The following is a 26,651-nucleotide window of genomic DNA, read 5'->3' as shown; positions in this document are numbered from 1 at the left end:
TTTTTCCTTGTGATGAGAACTCTTAGGATCTAGAAATCTTAGGATTTCTTAACAACTTTCAAATATACCATCTAGCCATATTAACTATAGTCATCATGTTGTACATTACATTCCTAGTAATATTTTGCCATTTAAGTATGAGGTTTGCCATGGGGTTTTGGTAGATAGTCTTTATGATGTAAAGGTTGTTCTATTCACCTTCTAATGTGCTTAGAGGTGTGTTTGCTTTTCCATCATACTTGGGTGTTGAATTTTATCAAGTTTTTTTCTGAATATATTGAGATTGTCATGTGAATTTCTCTTTTATTCTGTTAATATAGTGAATTGTGTTGATAGCTTTTATAATCTTGATCCATCCTTGCTTTCCCGGAATAAACCCTATGCATTGTTATTTTAATACTATACTAGATTTTGCTATTTAATGGAAGATGTTTCTGAATGTAATAAAGACATTGGTCTATAATTTGTTTTTATTTGTGCTCTCCTTATTCAGCTTTTGTAACCAGGTTATACTGGCCTCATTAAATAAATTGTAACAACATCTTTTTCTGTGCTCTGGAACAACTCGTGTAAGAGGAGAATTATCTGTTCCTTGATGATTTTTAGAACTTGCCTGTGATATCCTCTGGACCAGGAGGGTGGAGCAGGCTCCTGGATATTAGACTTTGAAATATTGATTCAATTTCATGTGTTATTATTGGACTAGTCAGGCTTTTCTACTTCTTGAGCCACTTTTGATAATTTATATTTTCTCAAATTTTCCCATTTCACCTAGTTTTTCAAACGTAGTGCTGTAAAGTTGAATATCTTATTCTCTCATAATTTAATAAAATCTCTTGCATTTATATTTATGCCCCTTTTTCCTTCCTAATATTGCTGGTCCTCCTCCTCCTCCTCCTGCTTCTTCTCTTTCTCTCTCTCTGCCAAAGAATTGTCTATCTAGTTGATTTTTTTTCAACAGCAAGAAAAAGAGCTTTTGAGCTTATTTACTAACTGCCCGGTTGTTTTGTTTTGTTTTGGGTGCTAGCTCATTGCTTTCTGTCTTTTTCTTTAGCTCTGTCCTCCTCAGCTTTGTTTAGATTTCTTTTCTTCCTATTCTAGCCTCCTGAGTTTAGGTTTGGTTCATTTTTTTTCATCTTCCTTGTTTTCTAAGAAATTCATTTAAGGCTAAAAGTGTCCTTTAAGCATTGCTATAACCAAATTGCACATTGGTTAAATTGATATGTAACACTTCCAGATTTTCATTTTCTTTTTAAACAAGAAGTTACTTAAGAATCTGTGGGAATTTTTTCTTAATTTCCATACTGTTGCAGATCAGATTTCCTGGGAAGCAGAGTCTGAAATGGAGATTGTAGTGCAGGAGTGTTATTAGTTTTATTTTTATGTATTTATTTTTATTCATTTTACATAAATTTTTCATATAGCATGCTTTTCAAAAATACATCTAGTTGTTGGCTTGTAGGTATTTCATGGCAGCTACAAACATGGGCCCGGATTAGGCCGCCATCTTTCTTCTACCACTTCCAGCTGCATGAGCCTCTCTGAAGATCCTCTTTAAAATTGGGAAAAATAACAATATTTGCCTCTTAGACTGTTATGAAAATTATCTGGCCACAGATAATATAAGTCAATCACCTAGCACAATGCTTTGCAGAAGGTAGGCACTTAATTATATATTTTTAAATCAATCGATTTATTTAAACTAAAAGAACCAAACAGTTTACCCATTTCTCCCACCCTCCACCCTGGCCTCTGGCAACCACCAATCTGTTTACTGTATCTATGAGCTTTGTCTTTTTTTAAATTAATTAATTATTTTTTTAGATTGCAACAACAAGAGAGATCACACGTTGTTTGTCTCTCTCTGTCTGACTTAGTTCACTTGACATAATGCCCTCAAGGTTCATCCCTGTTGTGGCAAATGGCAAGATCTCATCCTTTTTTGATGGCTGAATAAGCCCAAGGTTCCCAGTGTAGTTTTGTGAGGGAGTGCTCTTGGAATCACCACTTGTGGAAGGGAAGAGACAGAGCATGATTTGGCAAAGGGAGAAGTTGCACTGGGATGGCCCTGCTGTGTGTTCCCAGTTGGGGTGAGGGGACAAGGCCTTTTGCCTTTTCCTTTGTATCATTCAGTGGGTGGATGTGGGCTGCCCGGGAAGAGGGGATGACTTTGGGCAAGGCAGCTCTTTCCAGCTCAGGCAATTCCTGAAAAGGTCTGACACCTCTCAGACAGACTGCAAGCTGTCTGCCAGCAGCACTCCCAAGCAGCTGGGGGAATACATCCTTCTTTTCAAAAGGGGTCTGCTTGGCACAGTTCAGCACCTGCTACAGATATTTATAGTTTTAATATTTTAGCCAACTTTTGGCTGTTAACGTTTAATCTCTATAAGACATTTCCCCATGGATTTGAATAATCTTTTTTTTCTTTTACTGAGTTTCAGTGACTTCAGAGTATTTAATTAGATGCATGTACCACAAGGTATTTAGCAATCCAATATTGTGAGACATTTAAATAGCTTGTATTTTATTGCTATTATAAACAACACTGCCACAGATACCCTTGGAGTTGAAATCTTGTAGAAGTGGTTATAGTCATCACAGAGGTAGTGCTGTTATTATTGTCCGTAGTTACTTTCTTAAGATAAGTTTATAGAAGTAAATTTACATGGAAATGTACATTTTGAGGCTGTTGATAGAAAGTCCTATTTTAGCTAATTTACTTCCACACCAGCAGTGTTGGAGAGTTTCCGTTTCCTTGCCTTCTTATCAACATAGATGTTACAAATTTTTTAATTGCTAACAATATAATAAAATGGCAATAATATCTTCCTATTGTTTCTATCCAATGAAGTATGATTTAAATGAGTATAAAAAATCATTTCCCAGCCTAAAATGATGGCCCCGGATACTTCATGGCAAGAGCAAAGAGTTGATGTCTAACATTTCTGGAAGGAAAATGGAGTTACTGTTAGAAGGAACCCTAAATATTAGTTACTCCACTCTCTGCAATTATCAGATGAGAAACTTTAGGTCTAGAGAATAGAAGGGACTTGCTCAAAGTCACTTCACTATGAAATATAAGAACCAGGATTAGACCCCAGAGCTCTACCATACCACCCTACTTTCTCTGATTTGCTTTCTTCCCAGTTTCCATAACTCCATCAAGCTGTTGAGTTTCTGAAACTAGAATTCAAGAGCCTCCTAAGAAATGTTTTAGATTTTGTGCTTTATTCAAATCAGAATATTTAAAAATTAATGTAAATATATTTGTATTTTCTTGATGACTGTCTTATGCCAAATACTGCCATGTGATTTCAGAACCCCTGTTATCTTTCTGTCACATGGCATAATGGTGAAGAACCACCTCCAGAGTCAGAGTACCTGGATTTGAATCCTGAATCCATCAGTCAATAGCTACATGACCTAGGACAAGTTACTTAACCCTCTGTGCTTCAGTCTCCTCCTCTTTAAAATGGGCATAGTATTTGTATCTACCTTATAGGGTTGTTATGAGTAGGCAACCAGATAATTCATGTAAATTGCTTAGGACAGTCTGGCATGTTATAAAGGTTAGTTATTATTAATAAGGTGTTTCTCAAACTGGGGCCTAGACACTTCTTGGGTGGATGGGGCCATCCAGGGACATATTGTCTGGGATCAGAATGAGATGTAGGCACCCCTGGGTGCTGTCGTCAGTGGTGCTAAATCACTGTTGCATGATTGCCCATGCAGACATTGTTGTTCTGTGGAGTTGGTGGAGGAACGGGCACCTGACTGCCCAGAGCCTCCTATAAACTAAATCCCGGGCTCATGAAATGAACCAGAAAATTGATCCTCAGGCAGCTTACAATCTAGACATGATTTAATAATCTTCCTAGGTCTGAAAACCAGCACAGATGCTGGGGAAGTATGGGCTCTGCATTGAGGCAGACGTGGGTTTGGCCGATGGCCCAGCTGCCTAGAAGGAGTCTGATCCTACGTATGGTGGCATAATAAGACTTACCTTGAAAGATTATTTTGAGAATTATATTCATGTGGAACAGGGAGTATATTCTCAATGAATAGTAGCTATTGTTTAGATTGTTATGCGAAGCAGCAAGTGGGAGGAAGGAAAAGGAAAGGAGAATTAGAGAATGGGAGAGGGAAGGGTAGCAGAGGAGGGAGGGGAGGAAGAACACAAGAGGGTCATGAAGTGGAGGACACTCATGGCCAGCTCACCACAAGTTCCTCCTGGTGCACAGGCACTTCCCAAGCTGAACAGGGTTTCACAAACTGTTCCAAACTTGAATGTTGTCTCTTTGGTGTGGTTTCCTTGTGGTGGTTGTTAACACACATACACGCACACCACCCCACTGCCACCACAATACTTGGCTTTTTTACAGTACCATCTTCTTCTAGACCTGCCTGAGCCCCGTACTCATGCCTTGCTGTGTCTCTTCCCTGACAGTTCCATTTCTGACACGGGGCTGAGCTGTGGCATGACTTGAGCTGTCATTTTCTCACACTCAGGCTCTTCTGATTGTTGAGGTTTGCCCTTCACTTGATGGTAGGAAATTCCTGTTATCTGTTCCGTGCCCTCTCAAGATTATATATTTGGCACAAAATGTCACAGGAAGAGTATGAAACATAGATCCAGATTGTAAAGAAAGGAAAATTCTGCAGGGAATATGTCATACCATGAGATTTTGGGGAGCTGGGCAGGATGATAGGCATCTGGCAATCATGGGGCTCTGGCTTCCCTGTAATGTTTTCTTGCCTGAGGAAAGTGACTGACTTGAGAGACCCAGATTCTGTCTGCTTTACGGTCCCCTTAAGGAGAAGGAAGAGCTCCAGGTATTCTAAGTTTCTCTTCTTAGTCCTGTCCCTTACATTAATGTAAAGCAGTGGTTACAAAACACCGGCATGCATCAGAATCTCCAGGAATGGCTTCCGAGAATTTGCTTTTCTTACATGTTCCTGGGCGATGCCAGTACTGCTGGTGTGAGGACCACACTTTAAGAAGCACTGACAGGAAATTTTACTTGCTGTGACTCTCACAAACATTATACAAATAATTCTCATAACAACCCTGGGAAACATGTATTGCTATTATTATTATTCCCATTTAGAGATGAAGAACAACTTATTTAACATCACATCATTGGAAGTGCTATAGCCAAGATTTGAATTCTCGTCTCTCTAATTCTAACACCTGACTTGGGCTTGGTGCTGCAGAAGGCTCCCTGACACTGTATGTGTGTCGTTTTCCCCAGGTAGTAGTTTCGTGAAGGAGGCCTCCTCTCACAATCCTTTCCCCACATCAGCCCCTCAGCTCTGGAGTCCGGAATCAGATCTTGGAGTTGCTATTTACAATTCCACTTCTTTAGCATTTCCACTGTAGCATCCCCAGTGGCAAAGCCAAGTGAACATTCTCCCACTTTCCGAGAACGGTTAGAGGTGGCCCCAGGGCAAGAGCAAATTTGTTTTGAAGTCTCATGTTTTACCTCCAACTTCCTGCATATTTTCCATTCTATTCCATTCTGTGTTCGTGTTCAATACAACATAGTTTTTTTTTTTTTTTTCCGCTCAAATAATACTGGTTTTCCAGGAGCAGGCTATGGTTTTTCCTCTGGCTTCCAATTTACCGTCCAGTTTGAGGATGAGCGTTTAGGCTCTCTTTAGTTGGATTGTTGATAGTATCAGCACCCAGCACAGGGCCTGGCCCTTAGGGACACAATTTATTCATCCAGAGGTGTTACGGTGAAAGGAAAGACCAGGGGCGTTGGAATGAAACAGACTTGAGTTTAAATAACAGTTCTACCATTTACTAGTGGTTGAACTTGGAGCTGTTTTTTTGGCTGTCAAATGAGTATGGAAAAGACCTTCCTCACAGGGTTTGGTCATATTACAGATGAAGTATTCAAAACACCAGATCTGTTGTTGTCTATAAATGATGGTTGCCGTTATGGCTGGTTATTACAATGCTTTGTTGAACAGATGAATAAATAAATGAATGAATGATCAGCACTCAAGCTGTGATGCCCCTGGGCTGGAAACACTCCCCAACCTGACATTCCATGCCTGTCCCAAAGGCAGCCTCCTCAAGTAGCAAGTCTCAGCTTCTCCCAGGAGCCTGCACTCCTCTCCTGGGTACCAGCCCCCTCACACCTGAGCAGCTCAGTTCAGCCTGACATTTTCACACCTCTCCCAGAGTGGGGATTCTTAGATTCACTGTGAGGCCACTAATGAGGTGCCAAGTCCTCAAATGCAAGTCCCCTCTGAATTCTCATGGGTAACACACCATTCCAAGACTTTTATTTTTATGTTTGTATAAGGACTGTGGGCTGGTAATTTATTAAATGAGTTATTAGGGATTACTCATATTTGCTATTCATAAACTCAAATTAGCTTATTACTAGGTTCCCCAGGGGCCTCTAATTCGGTTATCTGTGAAGTCAGACTGCTTCTAAATGCTCAATAACTACTGCCTCCTCGTTCTGCCAGATGGTTAGAATCCTGTGACCTGGGGTAAAGTCACGTTGTTATCATTGCAATGGCAGACTTGTTTTGAGTTGCCTGTACTGTTCAGCTACTGCTCTTCTTGCTTTTTAATTAGAAATTATAGTTCATTTAACTTCGTTGTTATCATATTAGTTTGTGGAGGATATTTGGGTTAACCCAACAGCATGCAGTGATACACACTTGCATCAAAGGTATTTCAGGCCTATAATTTTCCAGTTACTACATTTTAAGACGTGAACAAGTTGCAGTTCAAGCATGAATCATGCGTATCCTCTTGCTAAACAGATACATATGTAATCTGAACCCGAAAGTGCTGATGTGGTTGTTTTGGTTATTTATGACTGCATATCTGACTGCCTCAAAATTTAGTGGCTCAACAGTCATTTTATTATTCCACATGATTCTGTGCATCAGGAATTCAGGCGAGACACAGCAGAAATAGCTTATCTCCACTCCACATCATGTGTACTAAGACCGTAAAATCCAAAATGGCTTCTTGTCGTCCATGTCCGGTGCCTCAGCCAGGATGGCTTAAACAACTGCCTGCTGGTTGGAATGGCTTGGCTGGGATCTTACAGAAGGGGCTTCAGTTTTCATTATCAGCTGGGGTGCTCCGTTCTCCTCCATGTAATGTTAAGCCTCTGTCTGTCCGCGTGGTCTTTTTGTGAAGGACCACTCAGAGAGAGCAAGGAGGCTGAATTTCTGACATAGTTCAGTGCTCCCAAGAACACAAAGGTGGAAGCTGCCAGGGCTTCTGAAAGCTTGGGCCTGACACTGGCACAGTGTCATTTCTTTTGCGTTCTCTTAGTCACAGGCACAGCCCAGACTCCAGATGGGGGGTGGGAGGACTACAAAGGGTATGAATATCAGGAGGTGTGGTTTTTTAGAGGCCACCAATGTAGCCGATGACTAAACAGTGACAGTTCATTATGAATTCTAGCAACTTAACTCCTAACATACTATCAGGTTAAGCATAATAAAGTGACTATTATAAGTTTATAGTTATAAATTTATGTGATTATTTTAAAGTGTGTGCACTGTCATGTTTTTTTATTATAAAATAAGTGACTCATAAATGGTATTATCAACAATTTTATGTCAATTATGTCTTTTGTTCCTCTCCAATTCTTTGCTACCACTCGGTTCTTTTTCTACAGGGAAGTGCAAACAGATGTGGTAGGATCTTTTGCTCCACACGAATGGTCTCAGTCAAGAAAGGTTGAGAACCACTTTGTTAGTGATCAAGAAATGAACCCTTCAAAATCCTGTAGTAGCTAGAGCTACAAAGAGCAAGATACTGTTTCCGCCCTGTAGGGGCTCAGGGTCTCACAGGGTAGAGTTGGCAAGTCCACTGCAGTGTGGTAAGCACCGTAATGGAGAAAAGCCCAAGGAGCTATTGGAGAGCAGAGAAGATATGTCCAGCCCAGTTCAGGCGATTAAAGGGAGCTTCGTAGAGTAGATGACACTTGAACTGAACTCCAAAGGCTGTGTAGGAGTTGCAGTTTAAGAAGGATCAGAGGAGCAAAAGCTCAGAGATGGAGCACTTATCAAGATGTGACTCGTCACATGTCTGGGAAGAGAGAGGGGTTCTTATCTTTCCAGCTTTTAGTCATTCTTCCTTTATAAAATTATACTCATTATAGGTTCGTTATAAATCATCAGATGCATATAAATAAGCTCTCCCAATCTGATGCCATATTCATGAATTAATGTTTTCATGAGAGCAAAGAGGAGATAAAGAGGTGTTTGTTCCTGGATAACTGGCTATGGCTGATTCACTCGAATGAATAGAGAGCCCTGGGGTGCAATTCAATACCCATTGAATTTGCCGTCTTCCTTCTGACTTGTGATTTCCATGCTGACATCTACACAGACCAAATAGAGTTTGATCCAGTATGTGAAATTGCAAAGCTAGAAAATGCATTGGAAACTATTATTCCCACACCCTCATTTTATAGACAAGGGAACTGAGGCCCGGGTCTCTGAAGCAAGTGCTCAGAGTGGCATAGCTGTAGGGTCGTACACCACACTTCTCCCATCTAAGCCTGACAATATCCAATCTGAGTGTTATTTAGAAAAGCCTATTATATTTTTTTCTGTCAGGGAAGACGTTCAGGATGGTAATAAGAAGGTTGTTCATACTTTAAAGGCCCTCCGAGAGGGTAGTGACTGGACAGGCTGCTGAAAGAGAAATGCTGAGTGATGTCAGCTGGAGCAAGTCCTCTTGGGTGGTGGTGGTCATCTCTATCAGAAGGCGGCAAATCAGAGGGGACTGTCATGTGGGGGCAGGGTCAGCAGTTACCATCTGGAGAGTCAGGCAGTGTTTCAGGCCCCTAACTTTTCCTGATGGGAATAAAGAATGGTGCAGTTTCTTCTACCAAGAAGCCAAGCACTGAGCTACAATGGGACAGCAAGGATAATAATATGAATATTTGTTGAGTTTTTGCAACATATACCTCTTTACCTTGCTACTCCTCCCCAGCTGCTTCAGGAATCTCTTTCTACCCCCCAGTGCCTGCTACGGACACATTAGATGGCCCCAGAGCTCTCTTGATATATCTGTGCTATGACTCTTACCAGCTTGTATGTTAATTATTTGTTTGGGTGTTTGTCTCCCACACAGGACCATCAGCTACCACTACAGAGAAATATAGAGGATCCATGTGTTCTATGGGAACACAGCTGGGAGAACAGCTTCGCTTGCTCAAAGAGTTCAAAAAAGCTGTAGAAAGCAAGTAACATTTTTATCTGGAAACCAGACATACGAGTAGAGGTTCATTGTGGGAAGAAAGGAGTCAAGGGCAATTCAGATAGATTAAAGGAATGGTGTGCCTGTCTGTTGTTAACTAATGTTTATGAGGTCCTACCATGTGCCAGGTACTTTGTTAGGTTCTAAGAGTAGACAGTAGGTTGATTTGGCTGGAATACGGAGCATGTAGGGCAGGAGGTCACTGAAGTGAAGATGGGGAGGTGAGCTGTAAAGGATCTTCTGGAACTGGCTGACAAGTCTGCCCTTTATCCTGGAGGCTAAGAGAGGACTCCGAAGGGTTTTAAGCAGATAAGTATCGGAATCAAACTTGGTTCTAAATTAAGAAGCTCTCTATGAAGAGACATGAGGTGACTCATGGTATATATTGTTCAATGAAAGAAACCAAAGTGCAAAAGACAATCCATAATGTGCTACTTTTTGTGTAGTAAAAAGGAAAATAAGAAAATATCCATGTATCTGCTCACTGGTGCAAAAATAAACAGGAAGGATAAACTAGAAACTACAAGGGGTGAGTGGGAATAAGATGGAAAGGAGGGGGACGGGAACAGAGTAAAAAGAATGAGGGAAAGCCAGGCTTCTCTGAATGTACTTTTTAATATGGTTCTGACTTTTGAAACCACACTGAAAAAGAATCAATGGGATTGGAGAAAAAAACCCTACATTGACATACAAACAGAAATGAATGAGAGTGGGGAAGAAGTAACCTAAGTAACTTGAAAATAGTATTTTGAGGATATGCTGTTGCTGAAGACAAAAGAACTATAAACAAATCTTGAACTCTATTTTGTTTTTCACGGAGATGTGGCTAGCAATTCTGAAAATTTCTGTGTATTTTAAAATTGACCAAATAAGTATACTATAGATGATGGAAACAAAGTTTGTTCGAGAAGGGAGTTTAAAAACATGGAATGAGTAGAGGCTACAATTGACACTAGTGCTGGACAGTAGTTGGAGGTATGAGTATGAACTCAGAGTTTTTAACATGGTTAGATGGATGGATGATGGATGGAAGGATGAATGGATGGATGGAAAGATAGGTAGATAGATAGCCAGACAGAGATGATGTGTGTGTATGCATGAATATATTTCCCACCTCTGTCCTGATAGGGCCTAGAGGCAATGACACCCCAGTAGCAATGAGCATAGCTAGCACACAAAGCTTGATTTCAAATACCATTCTCCACTGAAAAGAATCAGGGCTGTGGAGAAATGACTGATTTCAGGACTAGGACTGAGGAAGTACACGATGAGCCTGAAACATTTTATAGGACCGGAAAATAAAGATATGCTCAAGGAAGGATGGGAATATGTCTAAAGAACAAGGAATCACCTTGAGTGAGCTTCCCCTGGCCAAATCTGGGAGAATTTGAGAATTAAAACAAATAATGATAGTAATGGGTTATAACCCACTGAATAAAAGAAGAATCCATGAATATAAATATATATATGTAATGTACACTTATACTTTATATATTTTATATGTTTACAATATTAATTTATATTTTATATATTCATAGTATGTATAGTATTTATAATATAAATAAATATATATAATAAACTGATACGAAAAAAATAAAGGAGAAGAGAAAGCTGTCTTACAGTAGAATCCCAACTAATAAATATAGAAGGAATGATGGAATTAGAAATTTGCTATCATAGTAATAATTAATCCAAGCAAGAATCATCAGTATAGGCTAAAACTAGTGGATAAAAGTTAGATGAATAATTACAAAATTATAGCCACTTAAAGCAGGATAAGATCGAGTTCAGAAATCTATGACACAACACAAAGATTTTTGCACCCAACTGCTGTCAGCTGATTGTCTTAGTCATATTGCTAAGTTATGTATTTGCAATAGGAGGATAACAACAATAATTATTTATTGAGTGTCCATTGTGTGATAGGCATTGTGCTAGGTGGGGTTTGGGTTTTTTTGTTTGTTTGTCTTTTACCTATATTAACTCACTTAATCCTAACACTGCCTCAATGAGGTTTTTTTATGAGTATCCCCATTTTTGAGATGAAGAAGCCAAGATTCAAGAAGTGAAAAATTGGAGAATGGCTCATGGCCAAGTGGTTAAAGTTCCACATGCTCTGCTTCAGTGGCCCAGGTTCACGGGTTCAGATCCCGGGTGCGGACCTACACACCACTCATCAGCCATGCTGTGGAGGCACCCCACATACAAAGTAGAGGAAAACTGGCACAGATGTTAGCTCAGGGCGAATCTTCCTCACATACACAAAAAAAGAAATGAAAAATTTGTCTAAAGTCAAATAGCTGATAAGAGGCAGAACCAAGATTCCAATCCCCTGCTTCTGATTTCCAGTTCAATGGTGTTCTCTCACGTAGTGTGTCTTTTGGTCCCCTCAGAGCTCTGTGCTTCTGGGAGGATGCAGAATGATACAGTCAGAGAGGCATTCTCAAATGAAAGTATTGGGGGCTCCCTCTTTCTCCTCACCATATTTACTAAACAGTTTGTCTCATTTTCCTCATCTAAAAATAAGGAAGGTGGGTCAGCCCCGGTGGCCTAGTGGTTAAGTTTGGCATCACACTGCTTTGGCGGGCAGGGTTGAGTTCCCAGGCATGGACCTATACCACTCGTCTGTTATTGGCCATGCTGTCGTGGCGGCTCACAGACAAAAACAGGGGGATTGGCGGCAGGTGTTAGCTCAGGGTGAATCTTCCTCATAGGAAAAAACAAAATGGGGAAGGCAATGCTTAATTTACATGGCTGCTATGAGGACTAAATTAGAAAATATATACATAGCCTATAGCACAGTGTAAAATAAGTTTCCATTAAATAGTAGCAGCAGAATGGTAATAGCAGTTGTAATATTGAAATCCCTGGTATGAAGGAAAATGTTTCTAAAGGGCACCCCTCGCTTTTGGACTGAACTGATAATCAGAGGCCAGATCATAAGGAGCTTTGTGTATCATGAAAAGATTATGCCTTATTCTATAGGCAAGAGAAACTGCTGAAGAATTTTATTACCAAGAAGGATGTGATCTGGTTGGCAGTTTAGAGCAGACCAAGAGGAGGAGAGCAAAACCCAAGGCAGGGAGACCAGCAGGAGGCTGTTGTTAGAGACCAGGCAAGAAAAGATGAGGGTCTGAGTTAATGAACCAGCTGGCGGGATGGAGAGGAGGGAATTCACAATGGACAGTCACACCGCTGGCCTGGTGCCTGGGTTTGGCAGGAGAGAAAGAGGGACGACTTAAGCTGAGCATCAGGCCTCTGGCCTGGGTACTGGCTCTTCTCAGGGCACAACCAGAATGCAGAAGAGACGCAGGCTGGGGGCATGGGAAGGTGCCAATTTGGAGTGATTTGGGACGTACAAGAGAGTGACAGTAGAGAACTGAATATTCAGATCTGGACTGTGGGAGCTCAGGGCTGGAGCGGCATGCGTGGGAATCATTGAAGCTGCAGAGGTGGAGGAGATCCCTCAGGGAAGGGATGTAGAGTGAGGAGAGAGCTGAGGAGAGGATTTTGGAAACACCAGTATTTAATGATGGCAAAAAGAAGAGACAGAAGGAGACTGAGGAAGAACGCTCAGAAAGATGAGAGAGTTTCAGGGTAATTGTTTCCTGCCATGGCACAGGCTGCAGAGAGAGCAAATGAAGCAAGGCAGGCCTGAAAGGTGCCTGTTGGATTTGACAACTAGGTCCCTGGGGACCTTGCCGAGAGCAGGTGCCGAGGAGCTGAATGCAGTTGGCCGGTGACTTAAGGAAAGAATTGGACTTTTTAAAGAGAGAATTAGAACTTGGATGCTCCCAGGGATGCAGGCATCTTACTCCCTTGCCTTGTATTCCCACCTGCTGTTGGAGATCTCTGACTGGTGGAAGGTCTTCCTTATAGAGCCAGAATCTCCCTCTGGCATCTTCCGTCGACTCTAGTTCAGCCCTCCAGATCCACACCAACCAACACTTTATGCTCCTCCAGAGAACTATGCAAATCTGCCCCCTCACTGGGTCGTCTCCTCCAGCTCCTCCATCATTCCACATATGGTCCAGGCTCCCCAAACTTGCCTGGAAGTCTGACTCTCCACAGTGGATCCTGTTTTATTGAAACCGGGCTTGTTCTTTGGTAACGTCAGTCTTTATTTCTCCTCCTATTAGATTGGTGGCTTTCCAACATTTTTTTAACCTCAACCCAGAATAAGAAATACAGTTTAGGGGCCGGCCCTTTGGCTGAGTGGTTATGTTCACACGCTCCACTTCGGCGGCCCGGGATTCTCCAGTTCTGATCCTGGGCACGGATCTACACACTGCTCATCAAGCCATGCTGGGGTGGCATTCCACACAGAACAACTGGAATGACTTGCAACTAGGAAATATAACCATGTACAGGGGCTTTGGGGGAAAAAAAAAGAGGAAGATTGGCAACAGATGTTAGTTCAGGGCCAATCTTCCTCAAAAAAAAAAAAAAAGAAATACATTTTACATTATGATCAGTATACACACATATGTATGTATAACTGAAAGGAGATGCACTCTTAATTCAACTCTATTTCATTCCTTTCTATCTTGCTTTTCTAGTTCATGTTTTTAAGCGCTAGTCTCAGCCCATCATGTTAATTTCACAACCCACTTATCTGATTTAATGACTGATGGTATGACTAACGGAGCCACCGTGCTAGGAGGGGCTGAAAGGAAAAGATTCTAAGTGTTTGTCTGAATCCATCCCCTTCCCTCGCTCTAACCGCTTTTTTATGGTTCTGAGAGGAAAGAGAACTGCTTTGAGGCTAGGATGTTAACCAGCCTTGGGGAGTATTTGAATTTCCAGAGTGACTCGTGCAAGGAAGGTAGGCAGCTCTGATGGAGGAATTTAGAAATCAGTGGAGGAGAGAATGCTCACCTTTCAAATCACACCACAAGGTACTGTCCCTGTACTTACTCATGAACCATCCGAAAGCCTGAGGCATTTTCACGGCTTGAGGATGTCCTTAGGTGGCCCTCCTACCACTTCTCACATAAGACATTTAAAATTTTCCAGAGTTTATGAGATTGGCTACCTATTCATATCACCTGACCCCCACCCCAGCCAGAGAACAGTCTGGAGTGTGCTGGTTTGATCTCTCTGCGTTCTTCAGGCTTCCCTGAGGGGATATCCCTCCCTTGAGACCCATCGCCTCCTATAGAACATTTGGGAGTTTTTTAATATAAAAAAGATGACTTATGTGTTCTAACACTCTCATTCACAATGTCTTTTCTACTTCTGCCCAGGAAGAGCAAGGATTTCTGAATTTACCTTGACTATAGGTAGAAGGATGTTGCCTGAGGAATAGCAGAGGTCTTCCCTCATCGGCTGAGAGGTGCCCGCTGCTGCCATAGACACTTGGGTCCTGGAGACGTCTCCTGGAGGGCCCGTCCATCGCATACCTGCAATGAGCCAGACCCTGGGCTGGGCCTCAGCTTCACCCTGGTGAACAAAACTCTGTCCCTGGCCTCAAGTGCTCACACCCAGCTTAAAGATGAGTGAAGAACGCTGGGTCTCCCTCACCCCAGAAGAATTTAACCAACTCCAGAAATATTCAGAATGTGAGTAAATGGACTGAGCCATCTGGGGTGGGATTTCCTCTTGGTTGGGGAGAACATTTCTGGAGAGCAGAGCAATACGATCATTGCAAAGGCACAGAGAGGGAGATGGGGACTGACAGCTTGTATTTCCTTATAAACACACAATTAGTGTCTTTAAACATAAAAACACAAAGATCTTTACACTCTATAAATGATACATACCCGCCATAGAAATTTTGAATATACAGGAGGAAAAAATAAAGAGTAAAAGTCACAGCTAACCTCTATGAATATTTTGGAACACTCCCCTCCTGTGCATATTGCTTTACGTGGTTGAGTTCCTAAATATACCTTTGTTTTTTAGCCTGAGTTTTCCACAAGACATAAAATTGTAAGCATTTTCTCAGATCACTAAAACCTCTTTATAGCAGAATTTTTGAAGGGCTGCAGGCTGCATGGTTACAATGTTACTCAATCATTTACTGTCTATACGTTTGTGTTTGGACCCAAGGCCATCTTTCGGTAAGATGCAGAATTCTGATGCGTGTCTTTCTTGACTTCGTTCTAGAAAAGCCAGGGCTTTTGCTTGAGGCTCTTGATTTCATTAGTTGCATCCAGGAATGATTTCAGACGTAAAGACACAGTGGTGGCGAGGCCGACGTTCACACAGCTGTGCCCCCCAACAGGCCACTCCTAATCCTGACAGTGATGAGAATCTGCCCAGGCTGTGGTAGAACACCAACTGACCGCTGCACTCCACACACACAGAATGACCACCCAGATTGTGCAGTGGCTCTGACTTTTTGCAGAGCCCTTTGCCTTGCAGAGCCCCCAGCTGCACTGCCGGCCCCACCCTTTTATTCTAGTGTCTCTCCCTTCACGTTAGTTGTACATGTGCTTTTGTAAATCACTTGGCCTGCCATGTGTTGACCTGCCCTATAGAGCTTTCCCGGGTCGTCCTCCAAAAGCCCTTTTGGCAGCCTGCCCCCTCCCGCAGGCAGGCAGCCCTTGTCCACAGCATTGGTCGAGGAGTCGCAGGATTGGGCTCAAGTGTCAGCTCTGACTCTTGCTCTCTGTGATGTGACAGCCCTTCACCCTCTGGAACCTCAGTGTCCTCTCCTCCAAAATGATAGAGTTGGACTAGATGATCTCTTCCTATGATCCCTTCCAGATCCCATGACTCCATATGCTCCCCAAGGTCAACAGGGGCCCCTTAGGGCTACTGGCCAGTCTCTCTCTCAGTACCCTGGAGCCCATGGCCTCTTGTCTGACCACAATGGGTTTGGAGAAACTCATAATATACTGACAAGGAGCAAGGAATCACCCTCCAGGGTAAACTCCATTTAATTCAGCTTGCTCAGTAGGTCAGCAAAGTACCAGGCCCTGTCAGGGATGAAAAAGAAGCACAAAGAAAAAGCTTGCCCTTGAGGAATCAGAATCTTGTTAGGGACTCAGAAATGTGCCCATCACACAAGCAGAGAACGGGTTTAAGGCAGCGGGCAAACACCTCTGGCACAGCTGGCTAAACTGAGCCATAAACGAGAAGGGAATTTAAAGCTGGGGAAATTGATATGGGGAGGTCTATTAGTTTCTAGGCTATTGTGACAAAGTACTACAACCTAGGTGGCTTAGAACAACAGAAAGTGTCTCACAGTTCTGGAGGCTGGACATCCAAAATCAAAGTGTTGGCAGAGTTGGCTCCTTCTACTGGCTGTGAAGGAAGAAGCTGCTCCAGGCCTGTCTCCTTGGCTTATCGATGGCTGTCTTCTCTGTGTCTCTTCACATGGTGTTCTCCCTGTATGCATGTCTCAGTGTCCAAATTTCCCTTTTTATATGGACACACTTATATTGGATTGGACCAACCCTACTCCAGTGTGACCTCGTCTTAACTAATTAACTCTGTGATGACCCTATTTCCAAATAAGGGCACATTCTGAGGTACCAGGGGTTAGGATTTCAACTTATGAATTTGGGGGAGATATAATTTAACCTATAACAGAGGATTTAACTGGATGAACTCTAGGAAGGAAAGAAGTTTAAAACGTGAGCAGTGAATGGTGGAGGAGGGGTGTAGAAACAATGGAAGCAGCAGTAGAGGGGCAGGAAGGGAGAGAGTGTGTATAGGGTGGTAAGGAGAACTTCTGGGCTAGATGGAGAGAAGAAGCAGGAGGAGGAGGAGGAGGACACAGAAGGGATGGGGACAGCAGGAGGCCTTGGGTTATGAATGTCAAAGTGTGGCCTTTGGACTAAGGTGACAAAATTTAAAGACATAAATCTGGTGGCTGTGTTCAAGGTGGCCTGGATGAGGAAGCTACCAGATCAGGGAGCTCAGGTGGGGTCGTTTGCATTAAATCTAGTCCAAGCTGAGGACCAAAGCTAAGATGGTAAATGTGGTAAGGAACAAATGCTAGTTTGTGGAAAATTGTGGTGGAAGAATCATCAAAGCTTATGGAACAAAAGAAAGCCAGCAAAGATACTCAAAGCCCATGAATCTGTGGAAAATGATGACCTTAGGATGCACAGCTGGTGGGCACCGTTTGGGAATGTTGATTTTGAGATGGTGAAGACACATCCACGTATGCATTCATAAGTGCCAGGCCCCAGGGAACCAGCATGAATGATGCAGTGCCTGCCCTCAAAGAGCCCACAGCCTAGTGGGAAAGACAGATAGGACTCAAACAATGATGCTCAGTACGACAGGTGGTAAAGAGTGGGGAACACAAAGGAGGAGACCTAGCCCAGCCTGGTGAGAGAATTCCTCATATAGGTGTTGTTTCCAGACTCCAGAAACACTAGAAGGAGGGAGAAAGGAGAGGGCATTCCAGGCAGAGGAAGTGGCTTGGGCAAGACAGGGAGGTGAGAGAGTCATCAAGGTAGCTTCTGAGAACCACAAGCAGTTCTGGGCTGGGAGCGTAGAGCGCATGTTGGTGGGTGGTGTGGGGGCAGTCAGGGCAAGAAGTGGAAAGATAAGTAGGACCCCATCCCAGGGATGCTGCTTTCCAAGTGAGACGTCACGTGCGCCCCGGGAGGGTTGTGGCGGGATGTGGGTGGAGATGAGGGGTAAGACTCCAGCTTTGACTTGGGAATCCTTGTGTGGAGACAGCAAGGAAAGAAAAAAATAGGAATGAAGTCACTTCAGAGAGCAAGAATGTGAGGAGAGAAATGAGAGGATGGAGAGTGGGCCTTAGTGTGTGCCTCCACTTGGGGGTCAGAGAAAGAGGAGGCAGAAGAAGACACAGAGAGAAGAACTAGAAAGACAACTAGGGAAAAAAGACTACAGGATTGAGGGAGCGAAGGGCTGGAGGGGTCCAAATGTGGCAGCGCAATCAAGGAGTCAAGGGGTGAAAAGAAACCAGAGTATTTGGTAGGAAATGGCTCCTTTGTGGTTTGGGTCTTTTTTCCAACCATCAGCTTTCTTCTCCTCTGACCTTTCCTCATTTTGTCCATGTCCCAGGACTGGACAAGGGGTGCTAGCTCTGTTGTCCTAACAGGAGAGGGAAAAAAAGATACAATTCTTGGAAAATGATTAAGCCTCTGAGGAAACCCTGAAAAAGGCACTTCTACCAATTTTAGACACATTCTGGTTTTCAGTCAGATTGCGTTGCCATAGCAACTGCTCTTCCTTAACCATACAAACAGGAGCTTTACAACAGCAGAGTAGCTGAAGTGTACGGCCTGAGAATTCGGAACTTTCTCCAGTGGGATTACCAGGTAGGAGAGGCCAAGAATTTCGAGACAAGAGGCTCTTGGTATGTTCTGTTTACATAGCATAAACCCTGCACCTTCTCTGGTGGCCTTTTATTTGGGGAGAAGCCATGTTAAAACTGCCCTTAGAGACATATATATTTATTTTATATGTATACATACGTACATAAACACATATATATTTAAATATATATATAGTTTACAGTAACCTTAATGTGGATCAATAGTATAAAATATTTGTCAAAAAAGGTAATGAAATATTAAGAAATTTTTGTTACAAAATAAAAACAAGCATAATTTTGAAAAACAGAAAGATGATATTTAAAGTTACCCATGACCCTATCTCCCAGTGATAACCACTACTAACATGTTTGTATATAAATATAAATATTAAAATACACATACACATAAACAATTATACATATTTAAAAACCAAACATGTTTGACTATTTTGCATGCTGTTTTCTTTACCCTGATGATATGTTTCAGTTATCTACTGTTGCATCAAAACAACTTCAAAACTTGGTGGGTTAAAACAACCATTTTGTTTTTTCCCACAATTCTGTGCCTCAGGAATCTGGCCAGGGCACAGCAGGGGTGGCTAGCCCCTGCCCTAAAATGTTTGGGGCTTCAGGTGGGATGACTCACATGAGCCAGCATGGCTTATGTGCTCACATGATGGTACCTCAGTCTCCCTCCATGGGACCTCTTTTGCCAAGCACTTTATCATCTCCAAGGGCCTCACCAAGTGGCCTCTCTCTCCAGCAAAGTAGTCTGGATTTCTTGCATGTGGCTCAGAGCTCCAAAAGCAGAAGAGCAGCAGCTTCTGGGCCTTTTTAACCCCTGGGATCATAGGTCCTAGAATGGAACTCTGTCCTCATCCAGTTGGTCAAAGCAATCACAGGCCTGGCCTGGGTTCAATGGGCCAGAGGAATGGACCCCATATCTCACACGGGGAGGGGAAGACTGATGATGGCCATCTCTGAAGACCAGCTAGCACACAATGTATCATGAAGTGTTCTCTATCATTTAATACTTAGAAGAAGCATGGTTTTCGGCGGTTTCAGAGAATTCTTTTGAATACATATACATTATTTTATTTAACCAAACCACTGATTGTCACCTAAGGCTATATTAATAGACTAATAATGTCTAGTAAGGCAAACTGATATCTACATTCTACCCAACTCTGTTCAGACTTCTCTAGAAAACTGAATTTATTTCTGGGCGCTATAGTTTACAGTGAATATGGACAAACTGGAACTTGTTTGAGGAGTACCATCAGCATAGTGAAGGACCTCACAGCCTGGTTATAAAGAAGTGGCTGAAAATACTATGCGTATTTGCTGCAGAAGGAAAAGCTCAGGGAAGGCGAGGGAGAGCCGGTTGTATTAAAATAGCTACACTGCTATTGTGGGAGGAGGTGTTAAGTTTGAATGGCTTCAAATTAATTTTGAATTAGCCCTAAGATTAATGGGAGGATATCAACAGAAGAAAGACTTTGGTTTAAAATAAGGAATAAATTTATTCCTAATGGTCAAATTTGCCCAAGATGGAACAGAATTGACTTAAAAGCAACTGAGTTTTCTTTCCCTGGAACTGCCTGGGCAGAGTTGGCTGAGACACTATAGGGGAGATTAGAGCGTCAGTGACCAGTTGACCAAATGACCTTCCTTAGCTCTTCCAATACTTATTTTCTATATTTAAACAGGTTTCTTTTCCACCTCAGAGGACACGAGCATGTGAGGATGCCTCCTACTGACCCTCCCCCAACAGCTTCAGCGATATAATTGGCTTATTGTCTGTCTAATCCTGACATTTAGGGGAGGGGATTTTTTTCCTCAATTTTTTTCCATGATTTATCAAGGACAGAAACTATCAGCTTATACAGAAAGAGAAAAAAGGAAAAAATTGATAAAGCATCAGTTTTGACTTTTAATTCTCTAAGAAATTAAACCAAACTGTATCAGCCAGTGGATGCTTGATCTGGTAGACTTTTTAAAGCTGGGAGAGATTTCGGCCATCATCAAATCCAACTACTGCCCATTTCACAGGTGAGAATGCTGAGTCCAGAAGACCTCAGTGACTTGCCCAAGGTCACTCACAAGGTCAGTGGCAGAGTAAGAATTAAAGACAAAATTCTTAATTCCAGGTCAAATTATTTGCTTCAATTCGGTTCCAACAAATTAAACAAAAAGTATCCACTAGAGCTCAACCTTCAACCATATGTTGGTTAAAAAAAAATATATATGTATATATATATATATATATATATATACGCACACACACACACATATATGTTGATTAAATTATAACAGAGCAAAATTTTGAAGTACATTTAAAGAGAAAGAATCAGTAAATTGTGCTATTCAGAATTATATTTCATTAGAATCAGATCAAGGCAAAGTTTCTGACTTTAAGATGTAGGTAATTTACAGCTCAACATTCAAATCTGTCAGTGTTAATATGGGAGTCAGAGAAAATGTTTAGGACTGATTTGCAGAACAATGTAAGGCTCTAAGCAAGTTTCATTGAAAGCTTGCTATTTATATTGGCCAGTTGAGTGAGTTAATCAAATGCTCCTGGAGTCCTGGGCACACAAAGAATCACATCTAGTTGCTTCCATCTTGGAAGGGATAACCACAGCTGTTTCTCACCCACACTCTTTTAGCACAGCTGGACTTCCTTTCATTAGTGGTGACTGGGACTCCGCCCACAGGCAGTCACAGAATCTATGGATAGGGAGAGACTTCTACAATGGCTCTCAAATTTGAACGTGCACATGAATCTCCTGGAGATCTTGTTAAAATGTAGATTCTGAATCAGTCGGTCTGGGGTAGTTCTGAGAGTCTGCATTCGTAACAAGCTCTCAGGTAATGCTGATGCTGCTGGTATAGGATCCACACTTTTAGTTGCAAGAAGGTACTGGTTGTCTGATCCATTCCTCCACCTTTGCTTGAAATATGGTTGATAAAGCCAAATTATTTGGAGAAAAAGTAGGAACTCTTGCTAGCAATACAAGTTTTACTTATACCAATAAGCCATACCAGTCATTCAGATCAATATGCTGAATCAGAAAATCTTAGTATCCTAAAGAGGGTTTTCTTACATCAGCCAAAATTCCCTTTGCTTCAAGGCAGAATCTTTTCTCTTATTCTATATGTAACACAGTGGCAGAGCCATCACTTCCACAGGTTCTCCCCTGTAGTTAGTGTGACGGGCCTCAAGGGTTCTCAGCCTTGGCTGCACACTGGAATCACCTGGGAGGTTTAGAACACTTCCCGTGCCCTGCCCACACACATACCCACCCCTGCACCATTCAATCATAACCTGTAGGCACGGGATGCAGGCATCAGCAGTTTTTAAAGCTCCTCAGTTGATTCCAACATGCAGCCAAGGTTGAAAACCACTGGTCTACCTTGTCTCCCTATGTCCCTGGGAATATAAGACATATGAGACAAGCATGACAAGCCTAATTCCTTTTCTAGCCCTCATTTGTTCCATAAATCTTTATTGAACATCAGGCAACGGGCTACATGCTGGGGCTAGACAGTGAACAGGAAAAGAAGTGTAAGTGGGAGAATGTGTCAATGCTTATAAAGAGGGACTTCTTACGTGTACTTCCCACATTCCACTCTGGGTCTTGATTCCTTCCATCTGAAAAGGTGGACCTTTTAGTGCAGTGCTCCTGGCCCTGGCATCTCTATTCTGACATCATCCTCTGTGTATCCAGGACCCTTTGGAAACCCCATTCTTGCTTTTGTGAATCTCACTGTATTCTTGACTCCCTAGTGTACTTAGAAAACTTATTCATATATCCCAGCCTTCATCAGAAGAAGGAAAATCTAATCTAGGTTGGGTTTTTTTCCCCTCATGTGCCTACTTTCCCTTCTCCCCTTTCTGTGTCTTTCTCTCCTTGGGTTGAGAGTCATTTATGGTCTTCCTAATCTGTGGAATATGTCCCTCCTGCCTCAGAATCATGTTTTTTCCATGTTGTGACAGACAAGCCTTACTTGTCCGCCACAGATGTGTAAGAATGTTGCTTAAGGTCTGCTCATCAAAAATGAGCTCTATGGACCTGCATAATTGGTGTCACCGAGGATCTCATTTGAAATATAGAATCTCAGGGCCTGACCTGCACCTACTGAATCAGAATCTGCATTTAAACCTGATCCCCAGGCAATTCATATGCATGTTACAGTTTGAGACTCTCTTAGGGAATGTTGAGGAATAGAGAGTGATCATGCACCTTAAATAAGAATTTCACTCTCATCTGTAGGTTTTCGGATTCACTCTGGAAAATGTTGACTTACAGTTATTTCAAAGTTTAACAGTCTGACTAGTGCTCAGCCACTCAGTGTTCTTCCCTAGAGAATGGTCCATAAACTTTGGGTTCTGGTTCAGTAAGCTGATGTTCTGCTGTAAACACTGAAGCTCCTGATTTGTCTGCTTGTTCAGACAGAGGGCAACTCTGTTCCACACAAATGTGGCAGCAAAGGTGCTTGTGAGTAGGGCCAAATTTTCTCCTTAAAAAGGCTCTGAATTTGTTCAAACACCAGGAGCAAGTGCTTGGTTAAGATCCCAGAATTCTTGGCACATAAAGCATAAAGAGACAATTTTGGATTGAAACTTCTTACGATAGTTGTTACCACTCATGACCTTGGTCCCAGAGAAGAGCCTTCTGCAGTCCTGATTTGGGGTAAAACTGCATCCTGATGGTCCTGCCAGTGTGGGCTAATGCAAAACAGACTGCTGCCTTGCCACGCAGCTGAATAATTGACCTGTTGGTTGGAGTTCTTTAGTGCTGTTCACTTAAGCAATGAGGAGTGTCTGCCAAGCACAGTGATTTTAGGTTTAGCAGAGTTATAAACTTTCTTCCTTTTGCAGTCATTATCCAACAAGTTCAGCTGCTTCTTAAGCCAGTCTTCATTTCTAGCAATATAGTTACATCGTAGGACAGCAGTTCTCAGCCTTGACTGTACATTTGAACCCCCAGGAAGCTTTGAAATATACTGATTCCTGGGTTCTCCAAGAGATGCTGACTTAATTGGTCTGGGGTGAGGCCTGGGTTTCAGTGTGTACAGGGGTCCTGAGGTGATTCTAACGTGCAGCCAGATTGGAGAGCCACTGTCATAGAGGAAGGGCCTTATCTTCTGAGTTACCAGTGGTCCTGTATCCAGTGAATCTAATAGCTATGTCACATTATTAGATATGTTAAAAATGAGTGACCCCTCGCTGGCTGTGTGGCCTTGAAAGAATCACTTAAATTCTGTATACCTCAGTTTCCCCTTCTCTAAAATAGGGATAATTATTACATAAGAGGGTAGTTGTGAAGATTTAAATAACATAATTAAGATGACTGGTACAGTGCTTAGCGTATAGTAAGCACTCAACAAAGTAGGAGTTGTTGTAAAGAACTGTGGACATGGCCCTACTTTGTACATGGAATTCGATCTCCTCTGAGTCTGCTGGTGGTGTTACCATACAGGCTTTGACAGGGAGTTCTCTACTGAGGCTGTGCTATTGGGCCCACAGGTGGAGCCAGAAGTCAGATCGGGAATGCTCTGCAGAAGCCACTCATTGTTCCTAACTGTCTTAAGACAAAACAGAATGAAGCAGTACCCCCTCATGGAAAGAGAAACCCAGCCCAAAAATCTGTTGAGAAGAAAACTGTGGAAAAGTATCAAAGGACATCCAAGGAGAAAGTATAGCTATCAAATTTGAGAGTTAGCTAGTTTCCTTTTTCTAAAAGGGGAATGTGTTTATGCTATGAGCTCATAAAAACCTATGGAACAAATTAAAGTAAACATGTGGTGAGGAACACCCTTCATGGAAATCTAGGAGCCAGAAATCTCTTGGATTATTTTTTTTCCATTTAATTTTAGTCTATTAATCAGAAATTTTAAAATAAATGCCTTCTGTGTTTTTTTCTTTTTAAAACTTGTTTACTTGAATGTGAACATATGATGAATATATGTGCATATGTTTTTATATATTTATATATACACATAAGTGTGTATAAGTATGTATATATATATATATATATATATATATATATATATATATATATCTCATACATTTAAATATAAAGCAGGATTAGATCAATTGCACTTAAAACCAAAGGATTTCTGCTAGGATGAACTGTGGAATCTCCAAAATGTGACAATAACATTAATAACATTAAAAGAGTATAAACCCAAGTGAAATCACTATCCTGGTTTTCAACCAAAATGCTGGCTCTACGCTTCTCTTACAGAAGCCATACCAGGAGTACCCATGCTCAAAAATTTGCACATTTTTTTTTCAACTTGACCACTCTTTCTGAGCTGAAAATCTCCCCGTAAAATAGATTCTAAAATATAGATTTTTTTTCTAAACAATTAAGCTGTTCATAGAATAACTTAAATATAATTTATGTGTGACATTAACTTAGCTCTGGCCAATTCTAAACTCTCTTTCATTCTGTTGCCAGAGTTGCCTTTAGAAAACAGAGACCTGGTTATGTCATTCCACTACTCAAAAAATCTTTAACAACTTCAAATCAGTGTTCTTAACTTGATATTCAAATCTTGCCCCAAACTACTCTCTGATTTTAACTTCTCCTAAATGTACAGTGGTGTCCGTCTCCACACCTTTGTTCACCCTGTCCCTTCTGAGAATACCCTTTCCACGTCATGTCTGACTTTCAAAACCTTACCCACTCTTGACATCACAGCTCAAATGCTACCTCCCTCATAGGGCATCCCCAGTCCCCACCCCAAAACCACTCTCACGTTGATTTTAGTTTCTCCCTCTTCATTTTACTTCTTCCATGCTCTGTGCTTCATAGAGTTTCATATCATTGCCACAGAATTAATTACACTTTTCCTCATGTTAGTAAGTGTTTGTGAAGTAATAGTGAATTGTGCTTAAGTAATATAGACTTTTGAGCCTGACTAGACCTGAGTTAAAACCCTGATTCTTAGACAATCGCTTAATTTTTCTGAATTTCAACTTCTTCACCTATAAACTGAAGAAAATATTACCAAATTTGTATGAATTGGTAGGGGAGAATATATGAGAATATGCAGTAAATGTCCCCAATACAGAGTAGCTATTATTACCACAGTGATTCGGATCATCTCCTCAACTAGTTCATCAACAGTACCTTGCAGCATCTTACCCTCCATAGTGTTTTCTGAATTGAATGGAAGCAGCCCAAATTGATGGCATCTGCTGCCTGGCTCTTACTGAGCTATTAGTTTTTCGACATCTGTTTTGAATTTCAGAAAGAAATGTCCATTTTTAGGCAACAGCAGTATTTTCCTGTGGCATTTCAATATGTCTCAATCCTGAAATGATTATAACTTGTGCTTGATTGAATCCAAGTCAGCAAAGCCATGGAGAACATCCCAGACTGTGAGCACATCTACTTTACATAGGCCTAAGAGAGCAAAGCCATCTATACAAAGAGCCTGAACACAAAAGAACATTATGTCAGCTTTTAATGACCTTGCCCTTTGCTCAGATGTTTAAATAGTGACAATAATGGAGTTTTGGAAGCTCTTAATTATCCACAATATTGAAAGACAGAGAAAGCACAGAAACCCTGGTTTTTTTTGATATCTAGAGTGCTGGTAACTACACAGAATGCACTCAGGATGTGTTTATAATGACAATTATTGACTCTATTTTCTTGAATCCCAATTCCCTTACAGAACTTCAGAAAAAAGAAGCCACCATTTTCTCCAGTAGTTTCTGAGTTATTTTTTATGGAAAATAGAATTTTCTAAACCACCATGCTTCATGAACCCTGAGTCTCTGTTTCAGCACCAAGGACAGAGCCCCACTGGGCTTGATGCCCACCCCTCCTATTTAATTAACAAAATTTTTAATATTTTAAAATTTCTGCTCAGATGTTTTTTCAACCATCTAATATATTGCTTTTCTGAACACTAGTTATCTGTCAAACCTTGGTGTATATCCAAGGCTCACTTTTTGAGTTACATTTACCGCTCTCAAGGTAGAACTGAGGCAGGAGATGAGCAAGAGGAAAGTTAGTAAGTAATTATAACACTATATGACAAGTGCTATTTACAGAGTTATGTATGAGCCAGGGGAAGAAATGATTAACTCTGACTGGTAAAGGAAGACTTTACCAAGGAGTTGACATTTGA

The 26,651-nt window shown here is 41.6% G+C and overlaps 1 protein-coding gene across 7 annotated transcripts in view; it reads left to right on the top strand.

The window, feature by feature from the left end:
• Positions 1-26,651, top strand: part of DGKG (diacylglycerol kinase gamma) — a 236,116-nt gene that overhangs the window by 53,891 nt on the left and 155,574 nt on the right. For all 7 annotated transcript variants that reach the window (XM_070242677.1, XM_070242678.1, XM_023623474.2 and 4 more), the window contains one exon: positions 14,497-14,811. In XM_070242677.1, coding sequence (XP_070098778.1) covers positions 14,745-14,811 — 67 coding nt within the window. In that variant the 5' untranslated portion in view covers positions 14,497-14,744. The remainder of the gene's footprint in view (positions 1-14,496; positions 14,812-26,651) is intronic.

The sequence above is a fragment of the Equus caballus genome, chromosome 19 (genome assembly GCF_041296265.1).
Source record: "Equus caballus isolate H_3958 breed thoroughbred chromosome 19, TB-T2T, whole genome shotgun sequence".
Lineage (NCBI taxonomy): Eukaryota > Metazoa > Chordata > Mammalia > Perissodactyla > Equidae > Equus > Equus caballus.
Note: the sequence above shows the minus strand (reverse complement) of the source record. Positions and strands in the feature narration are given on the sequence as shown.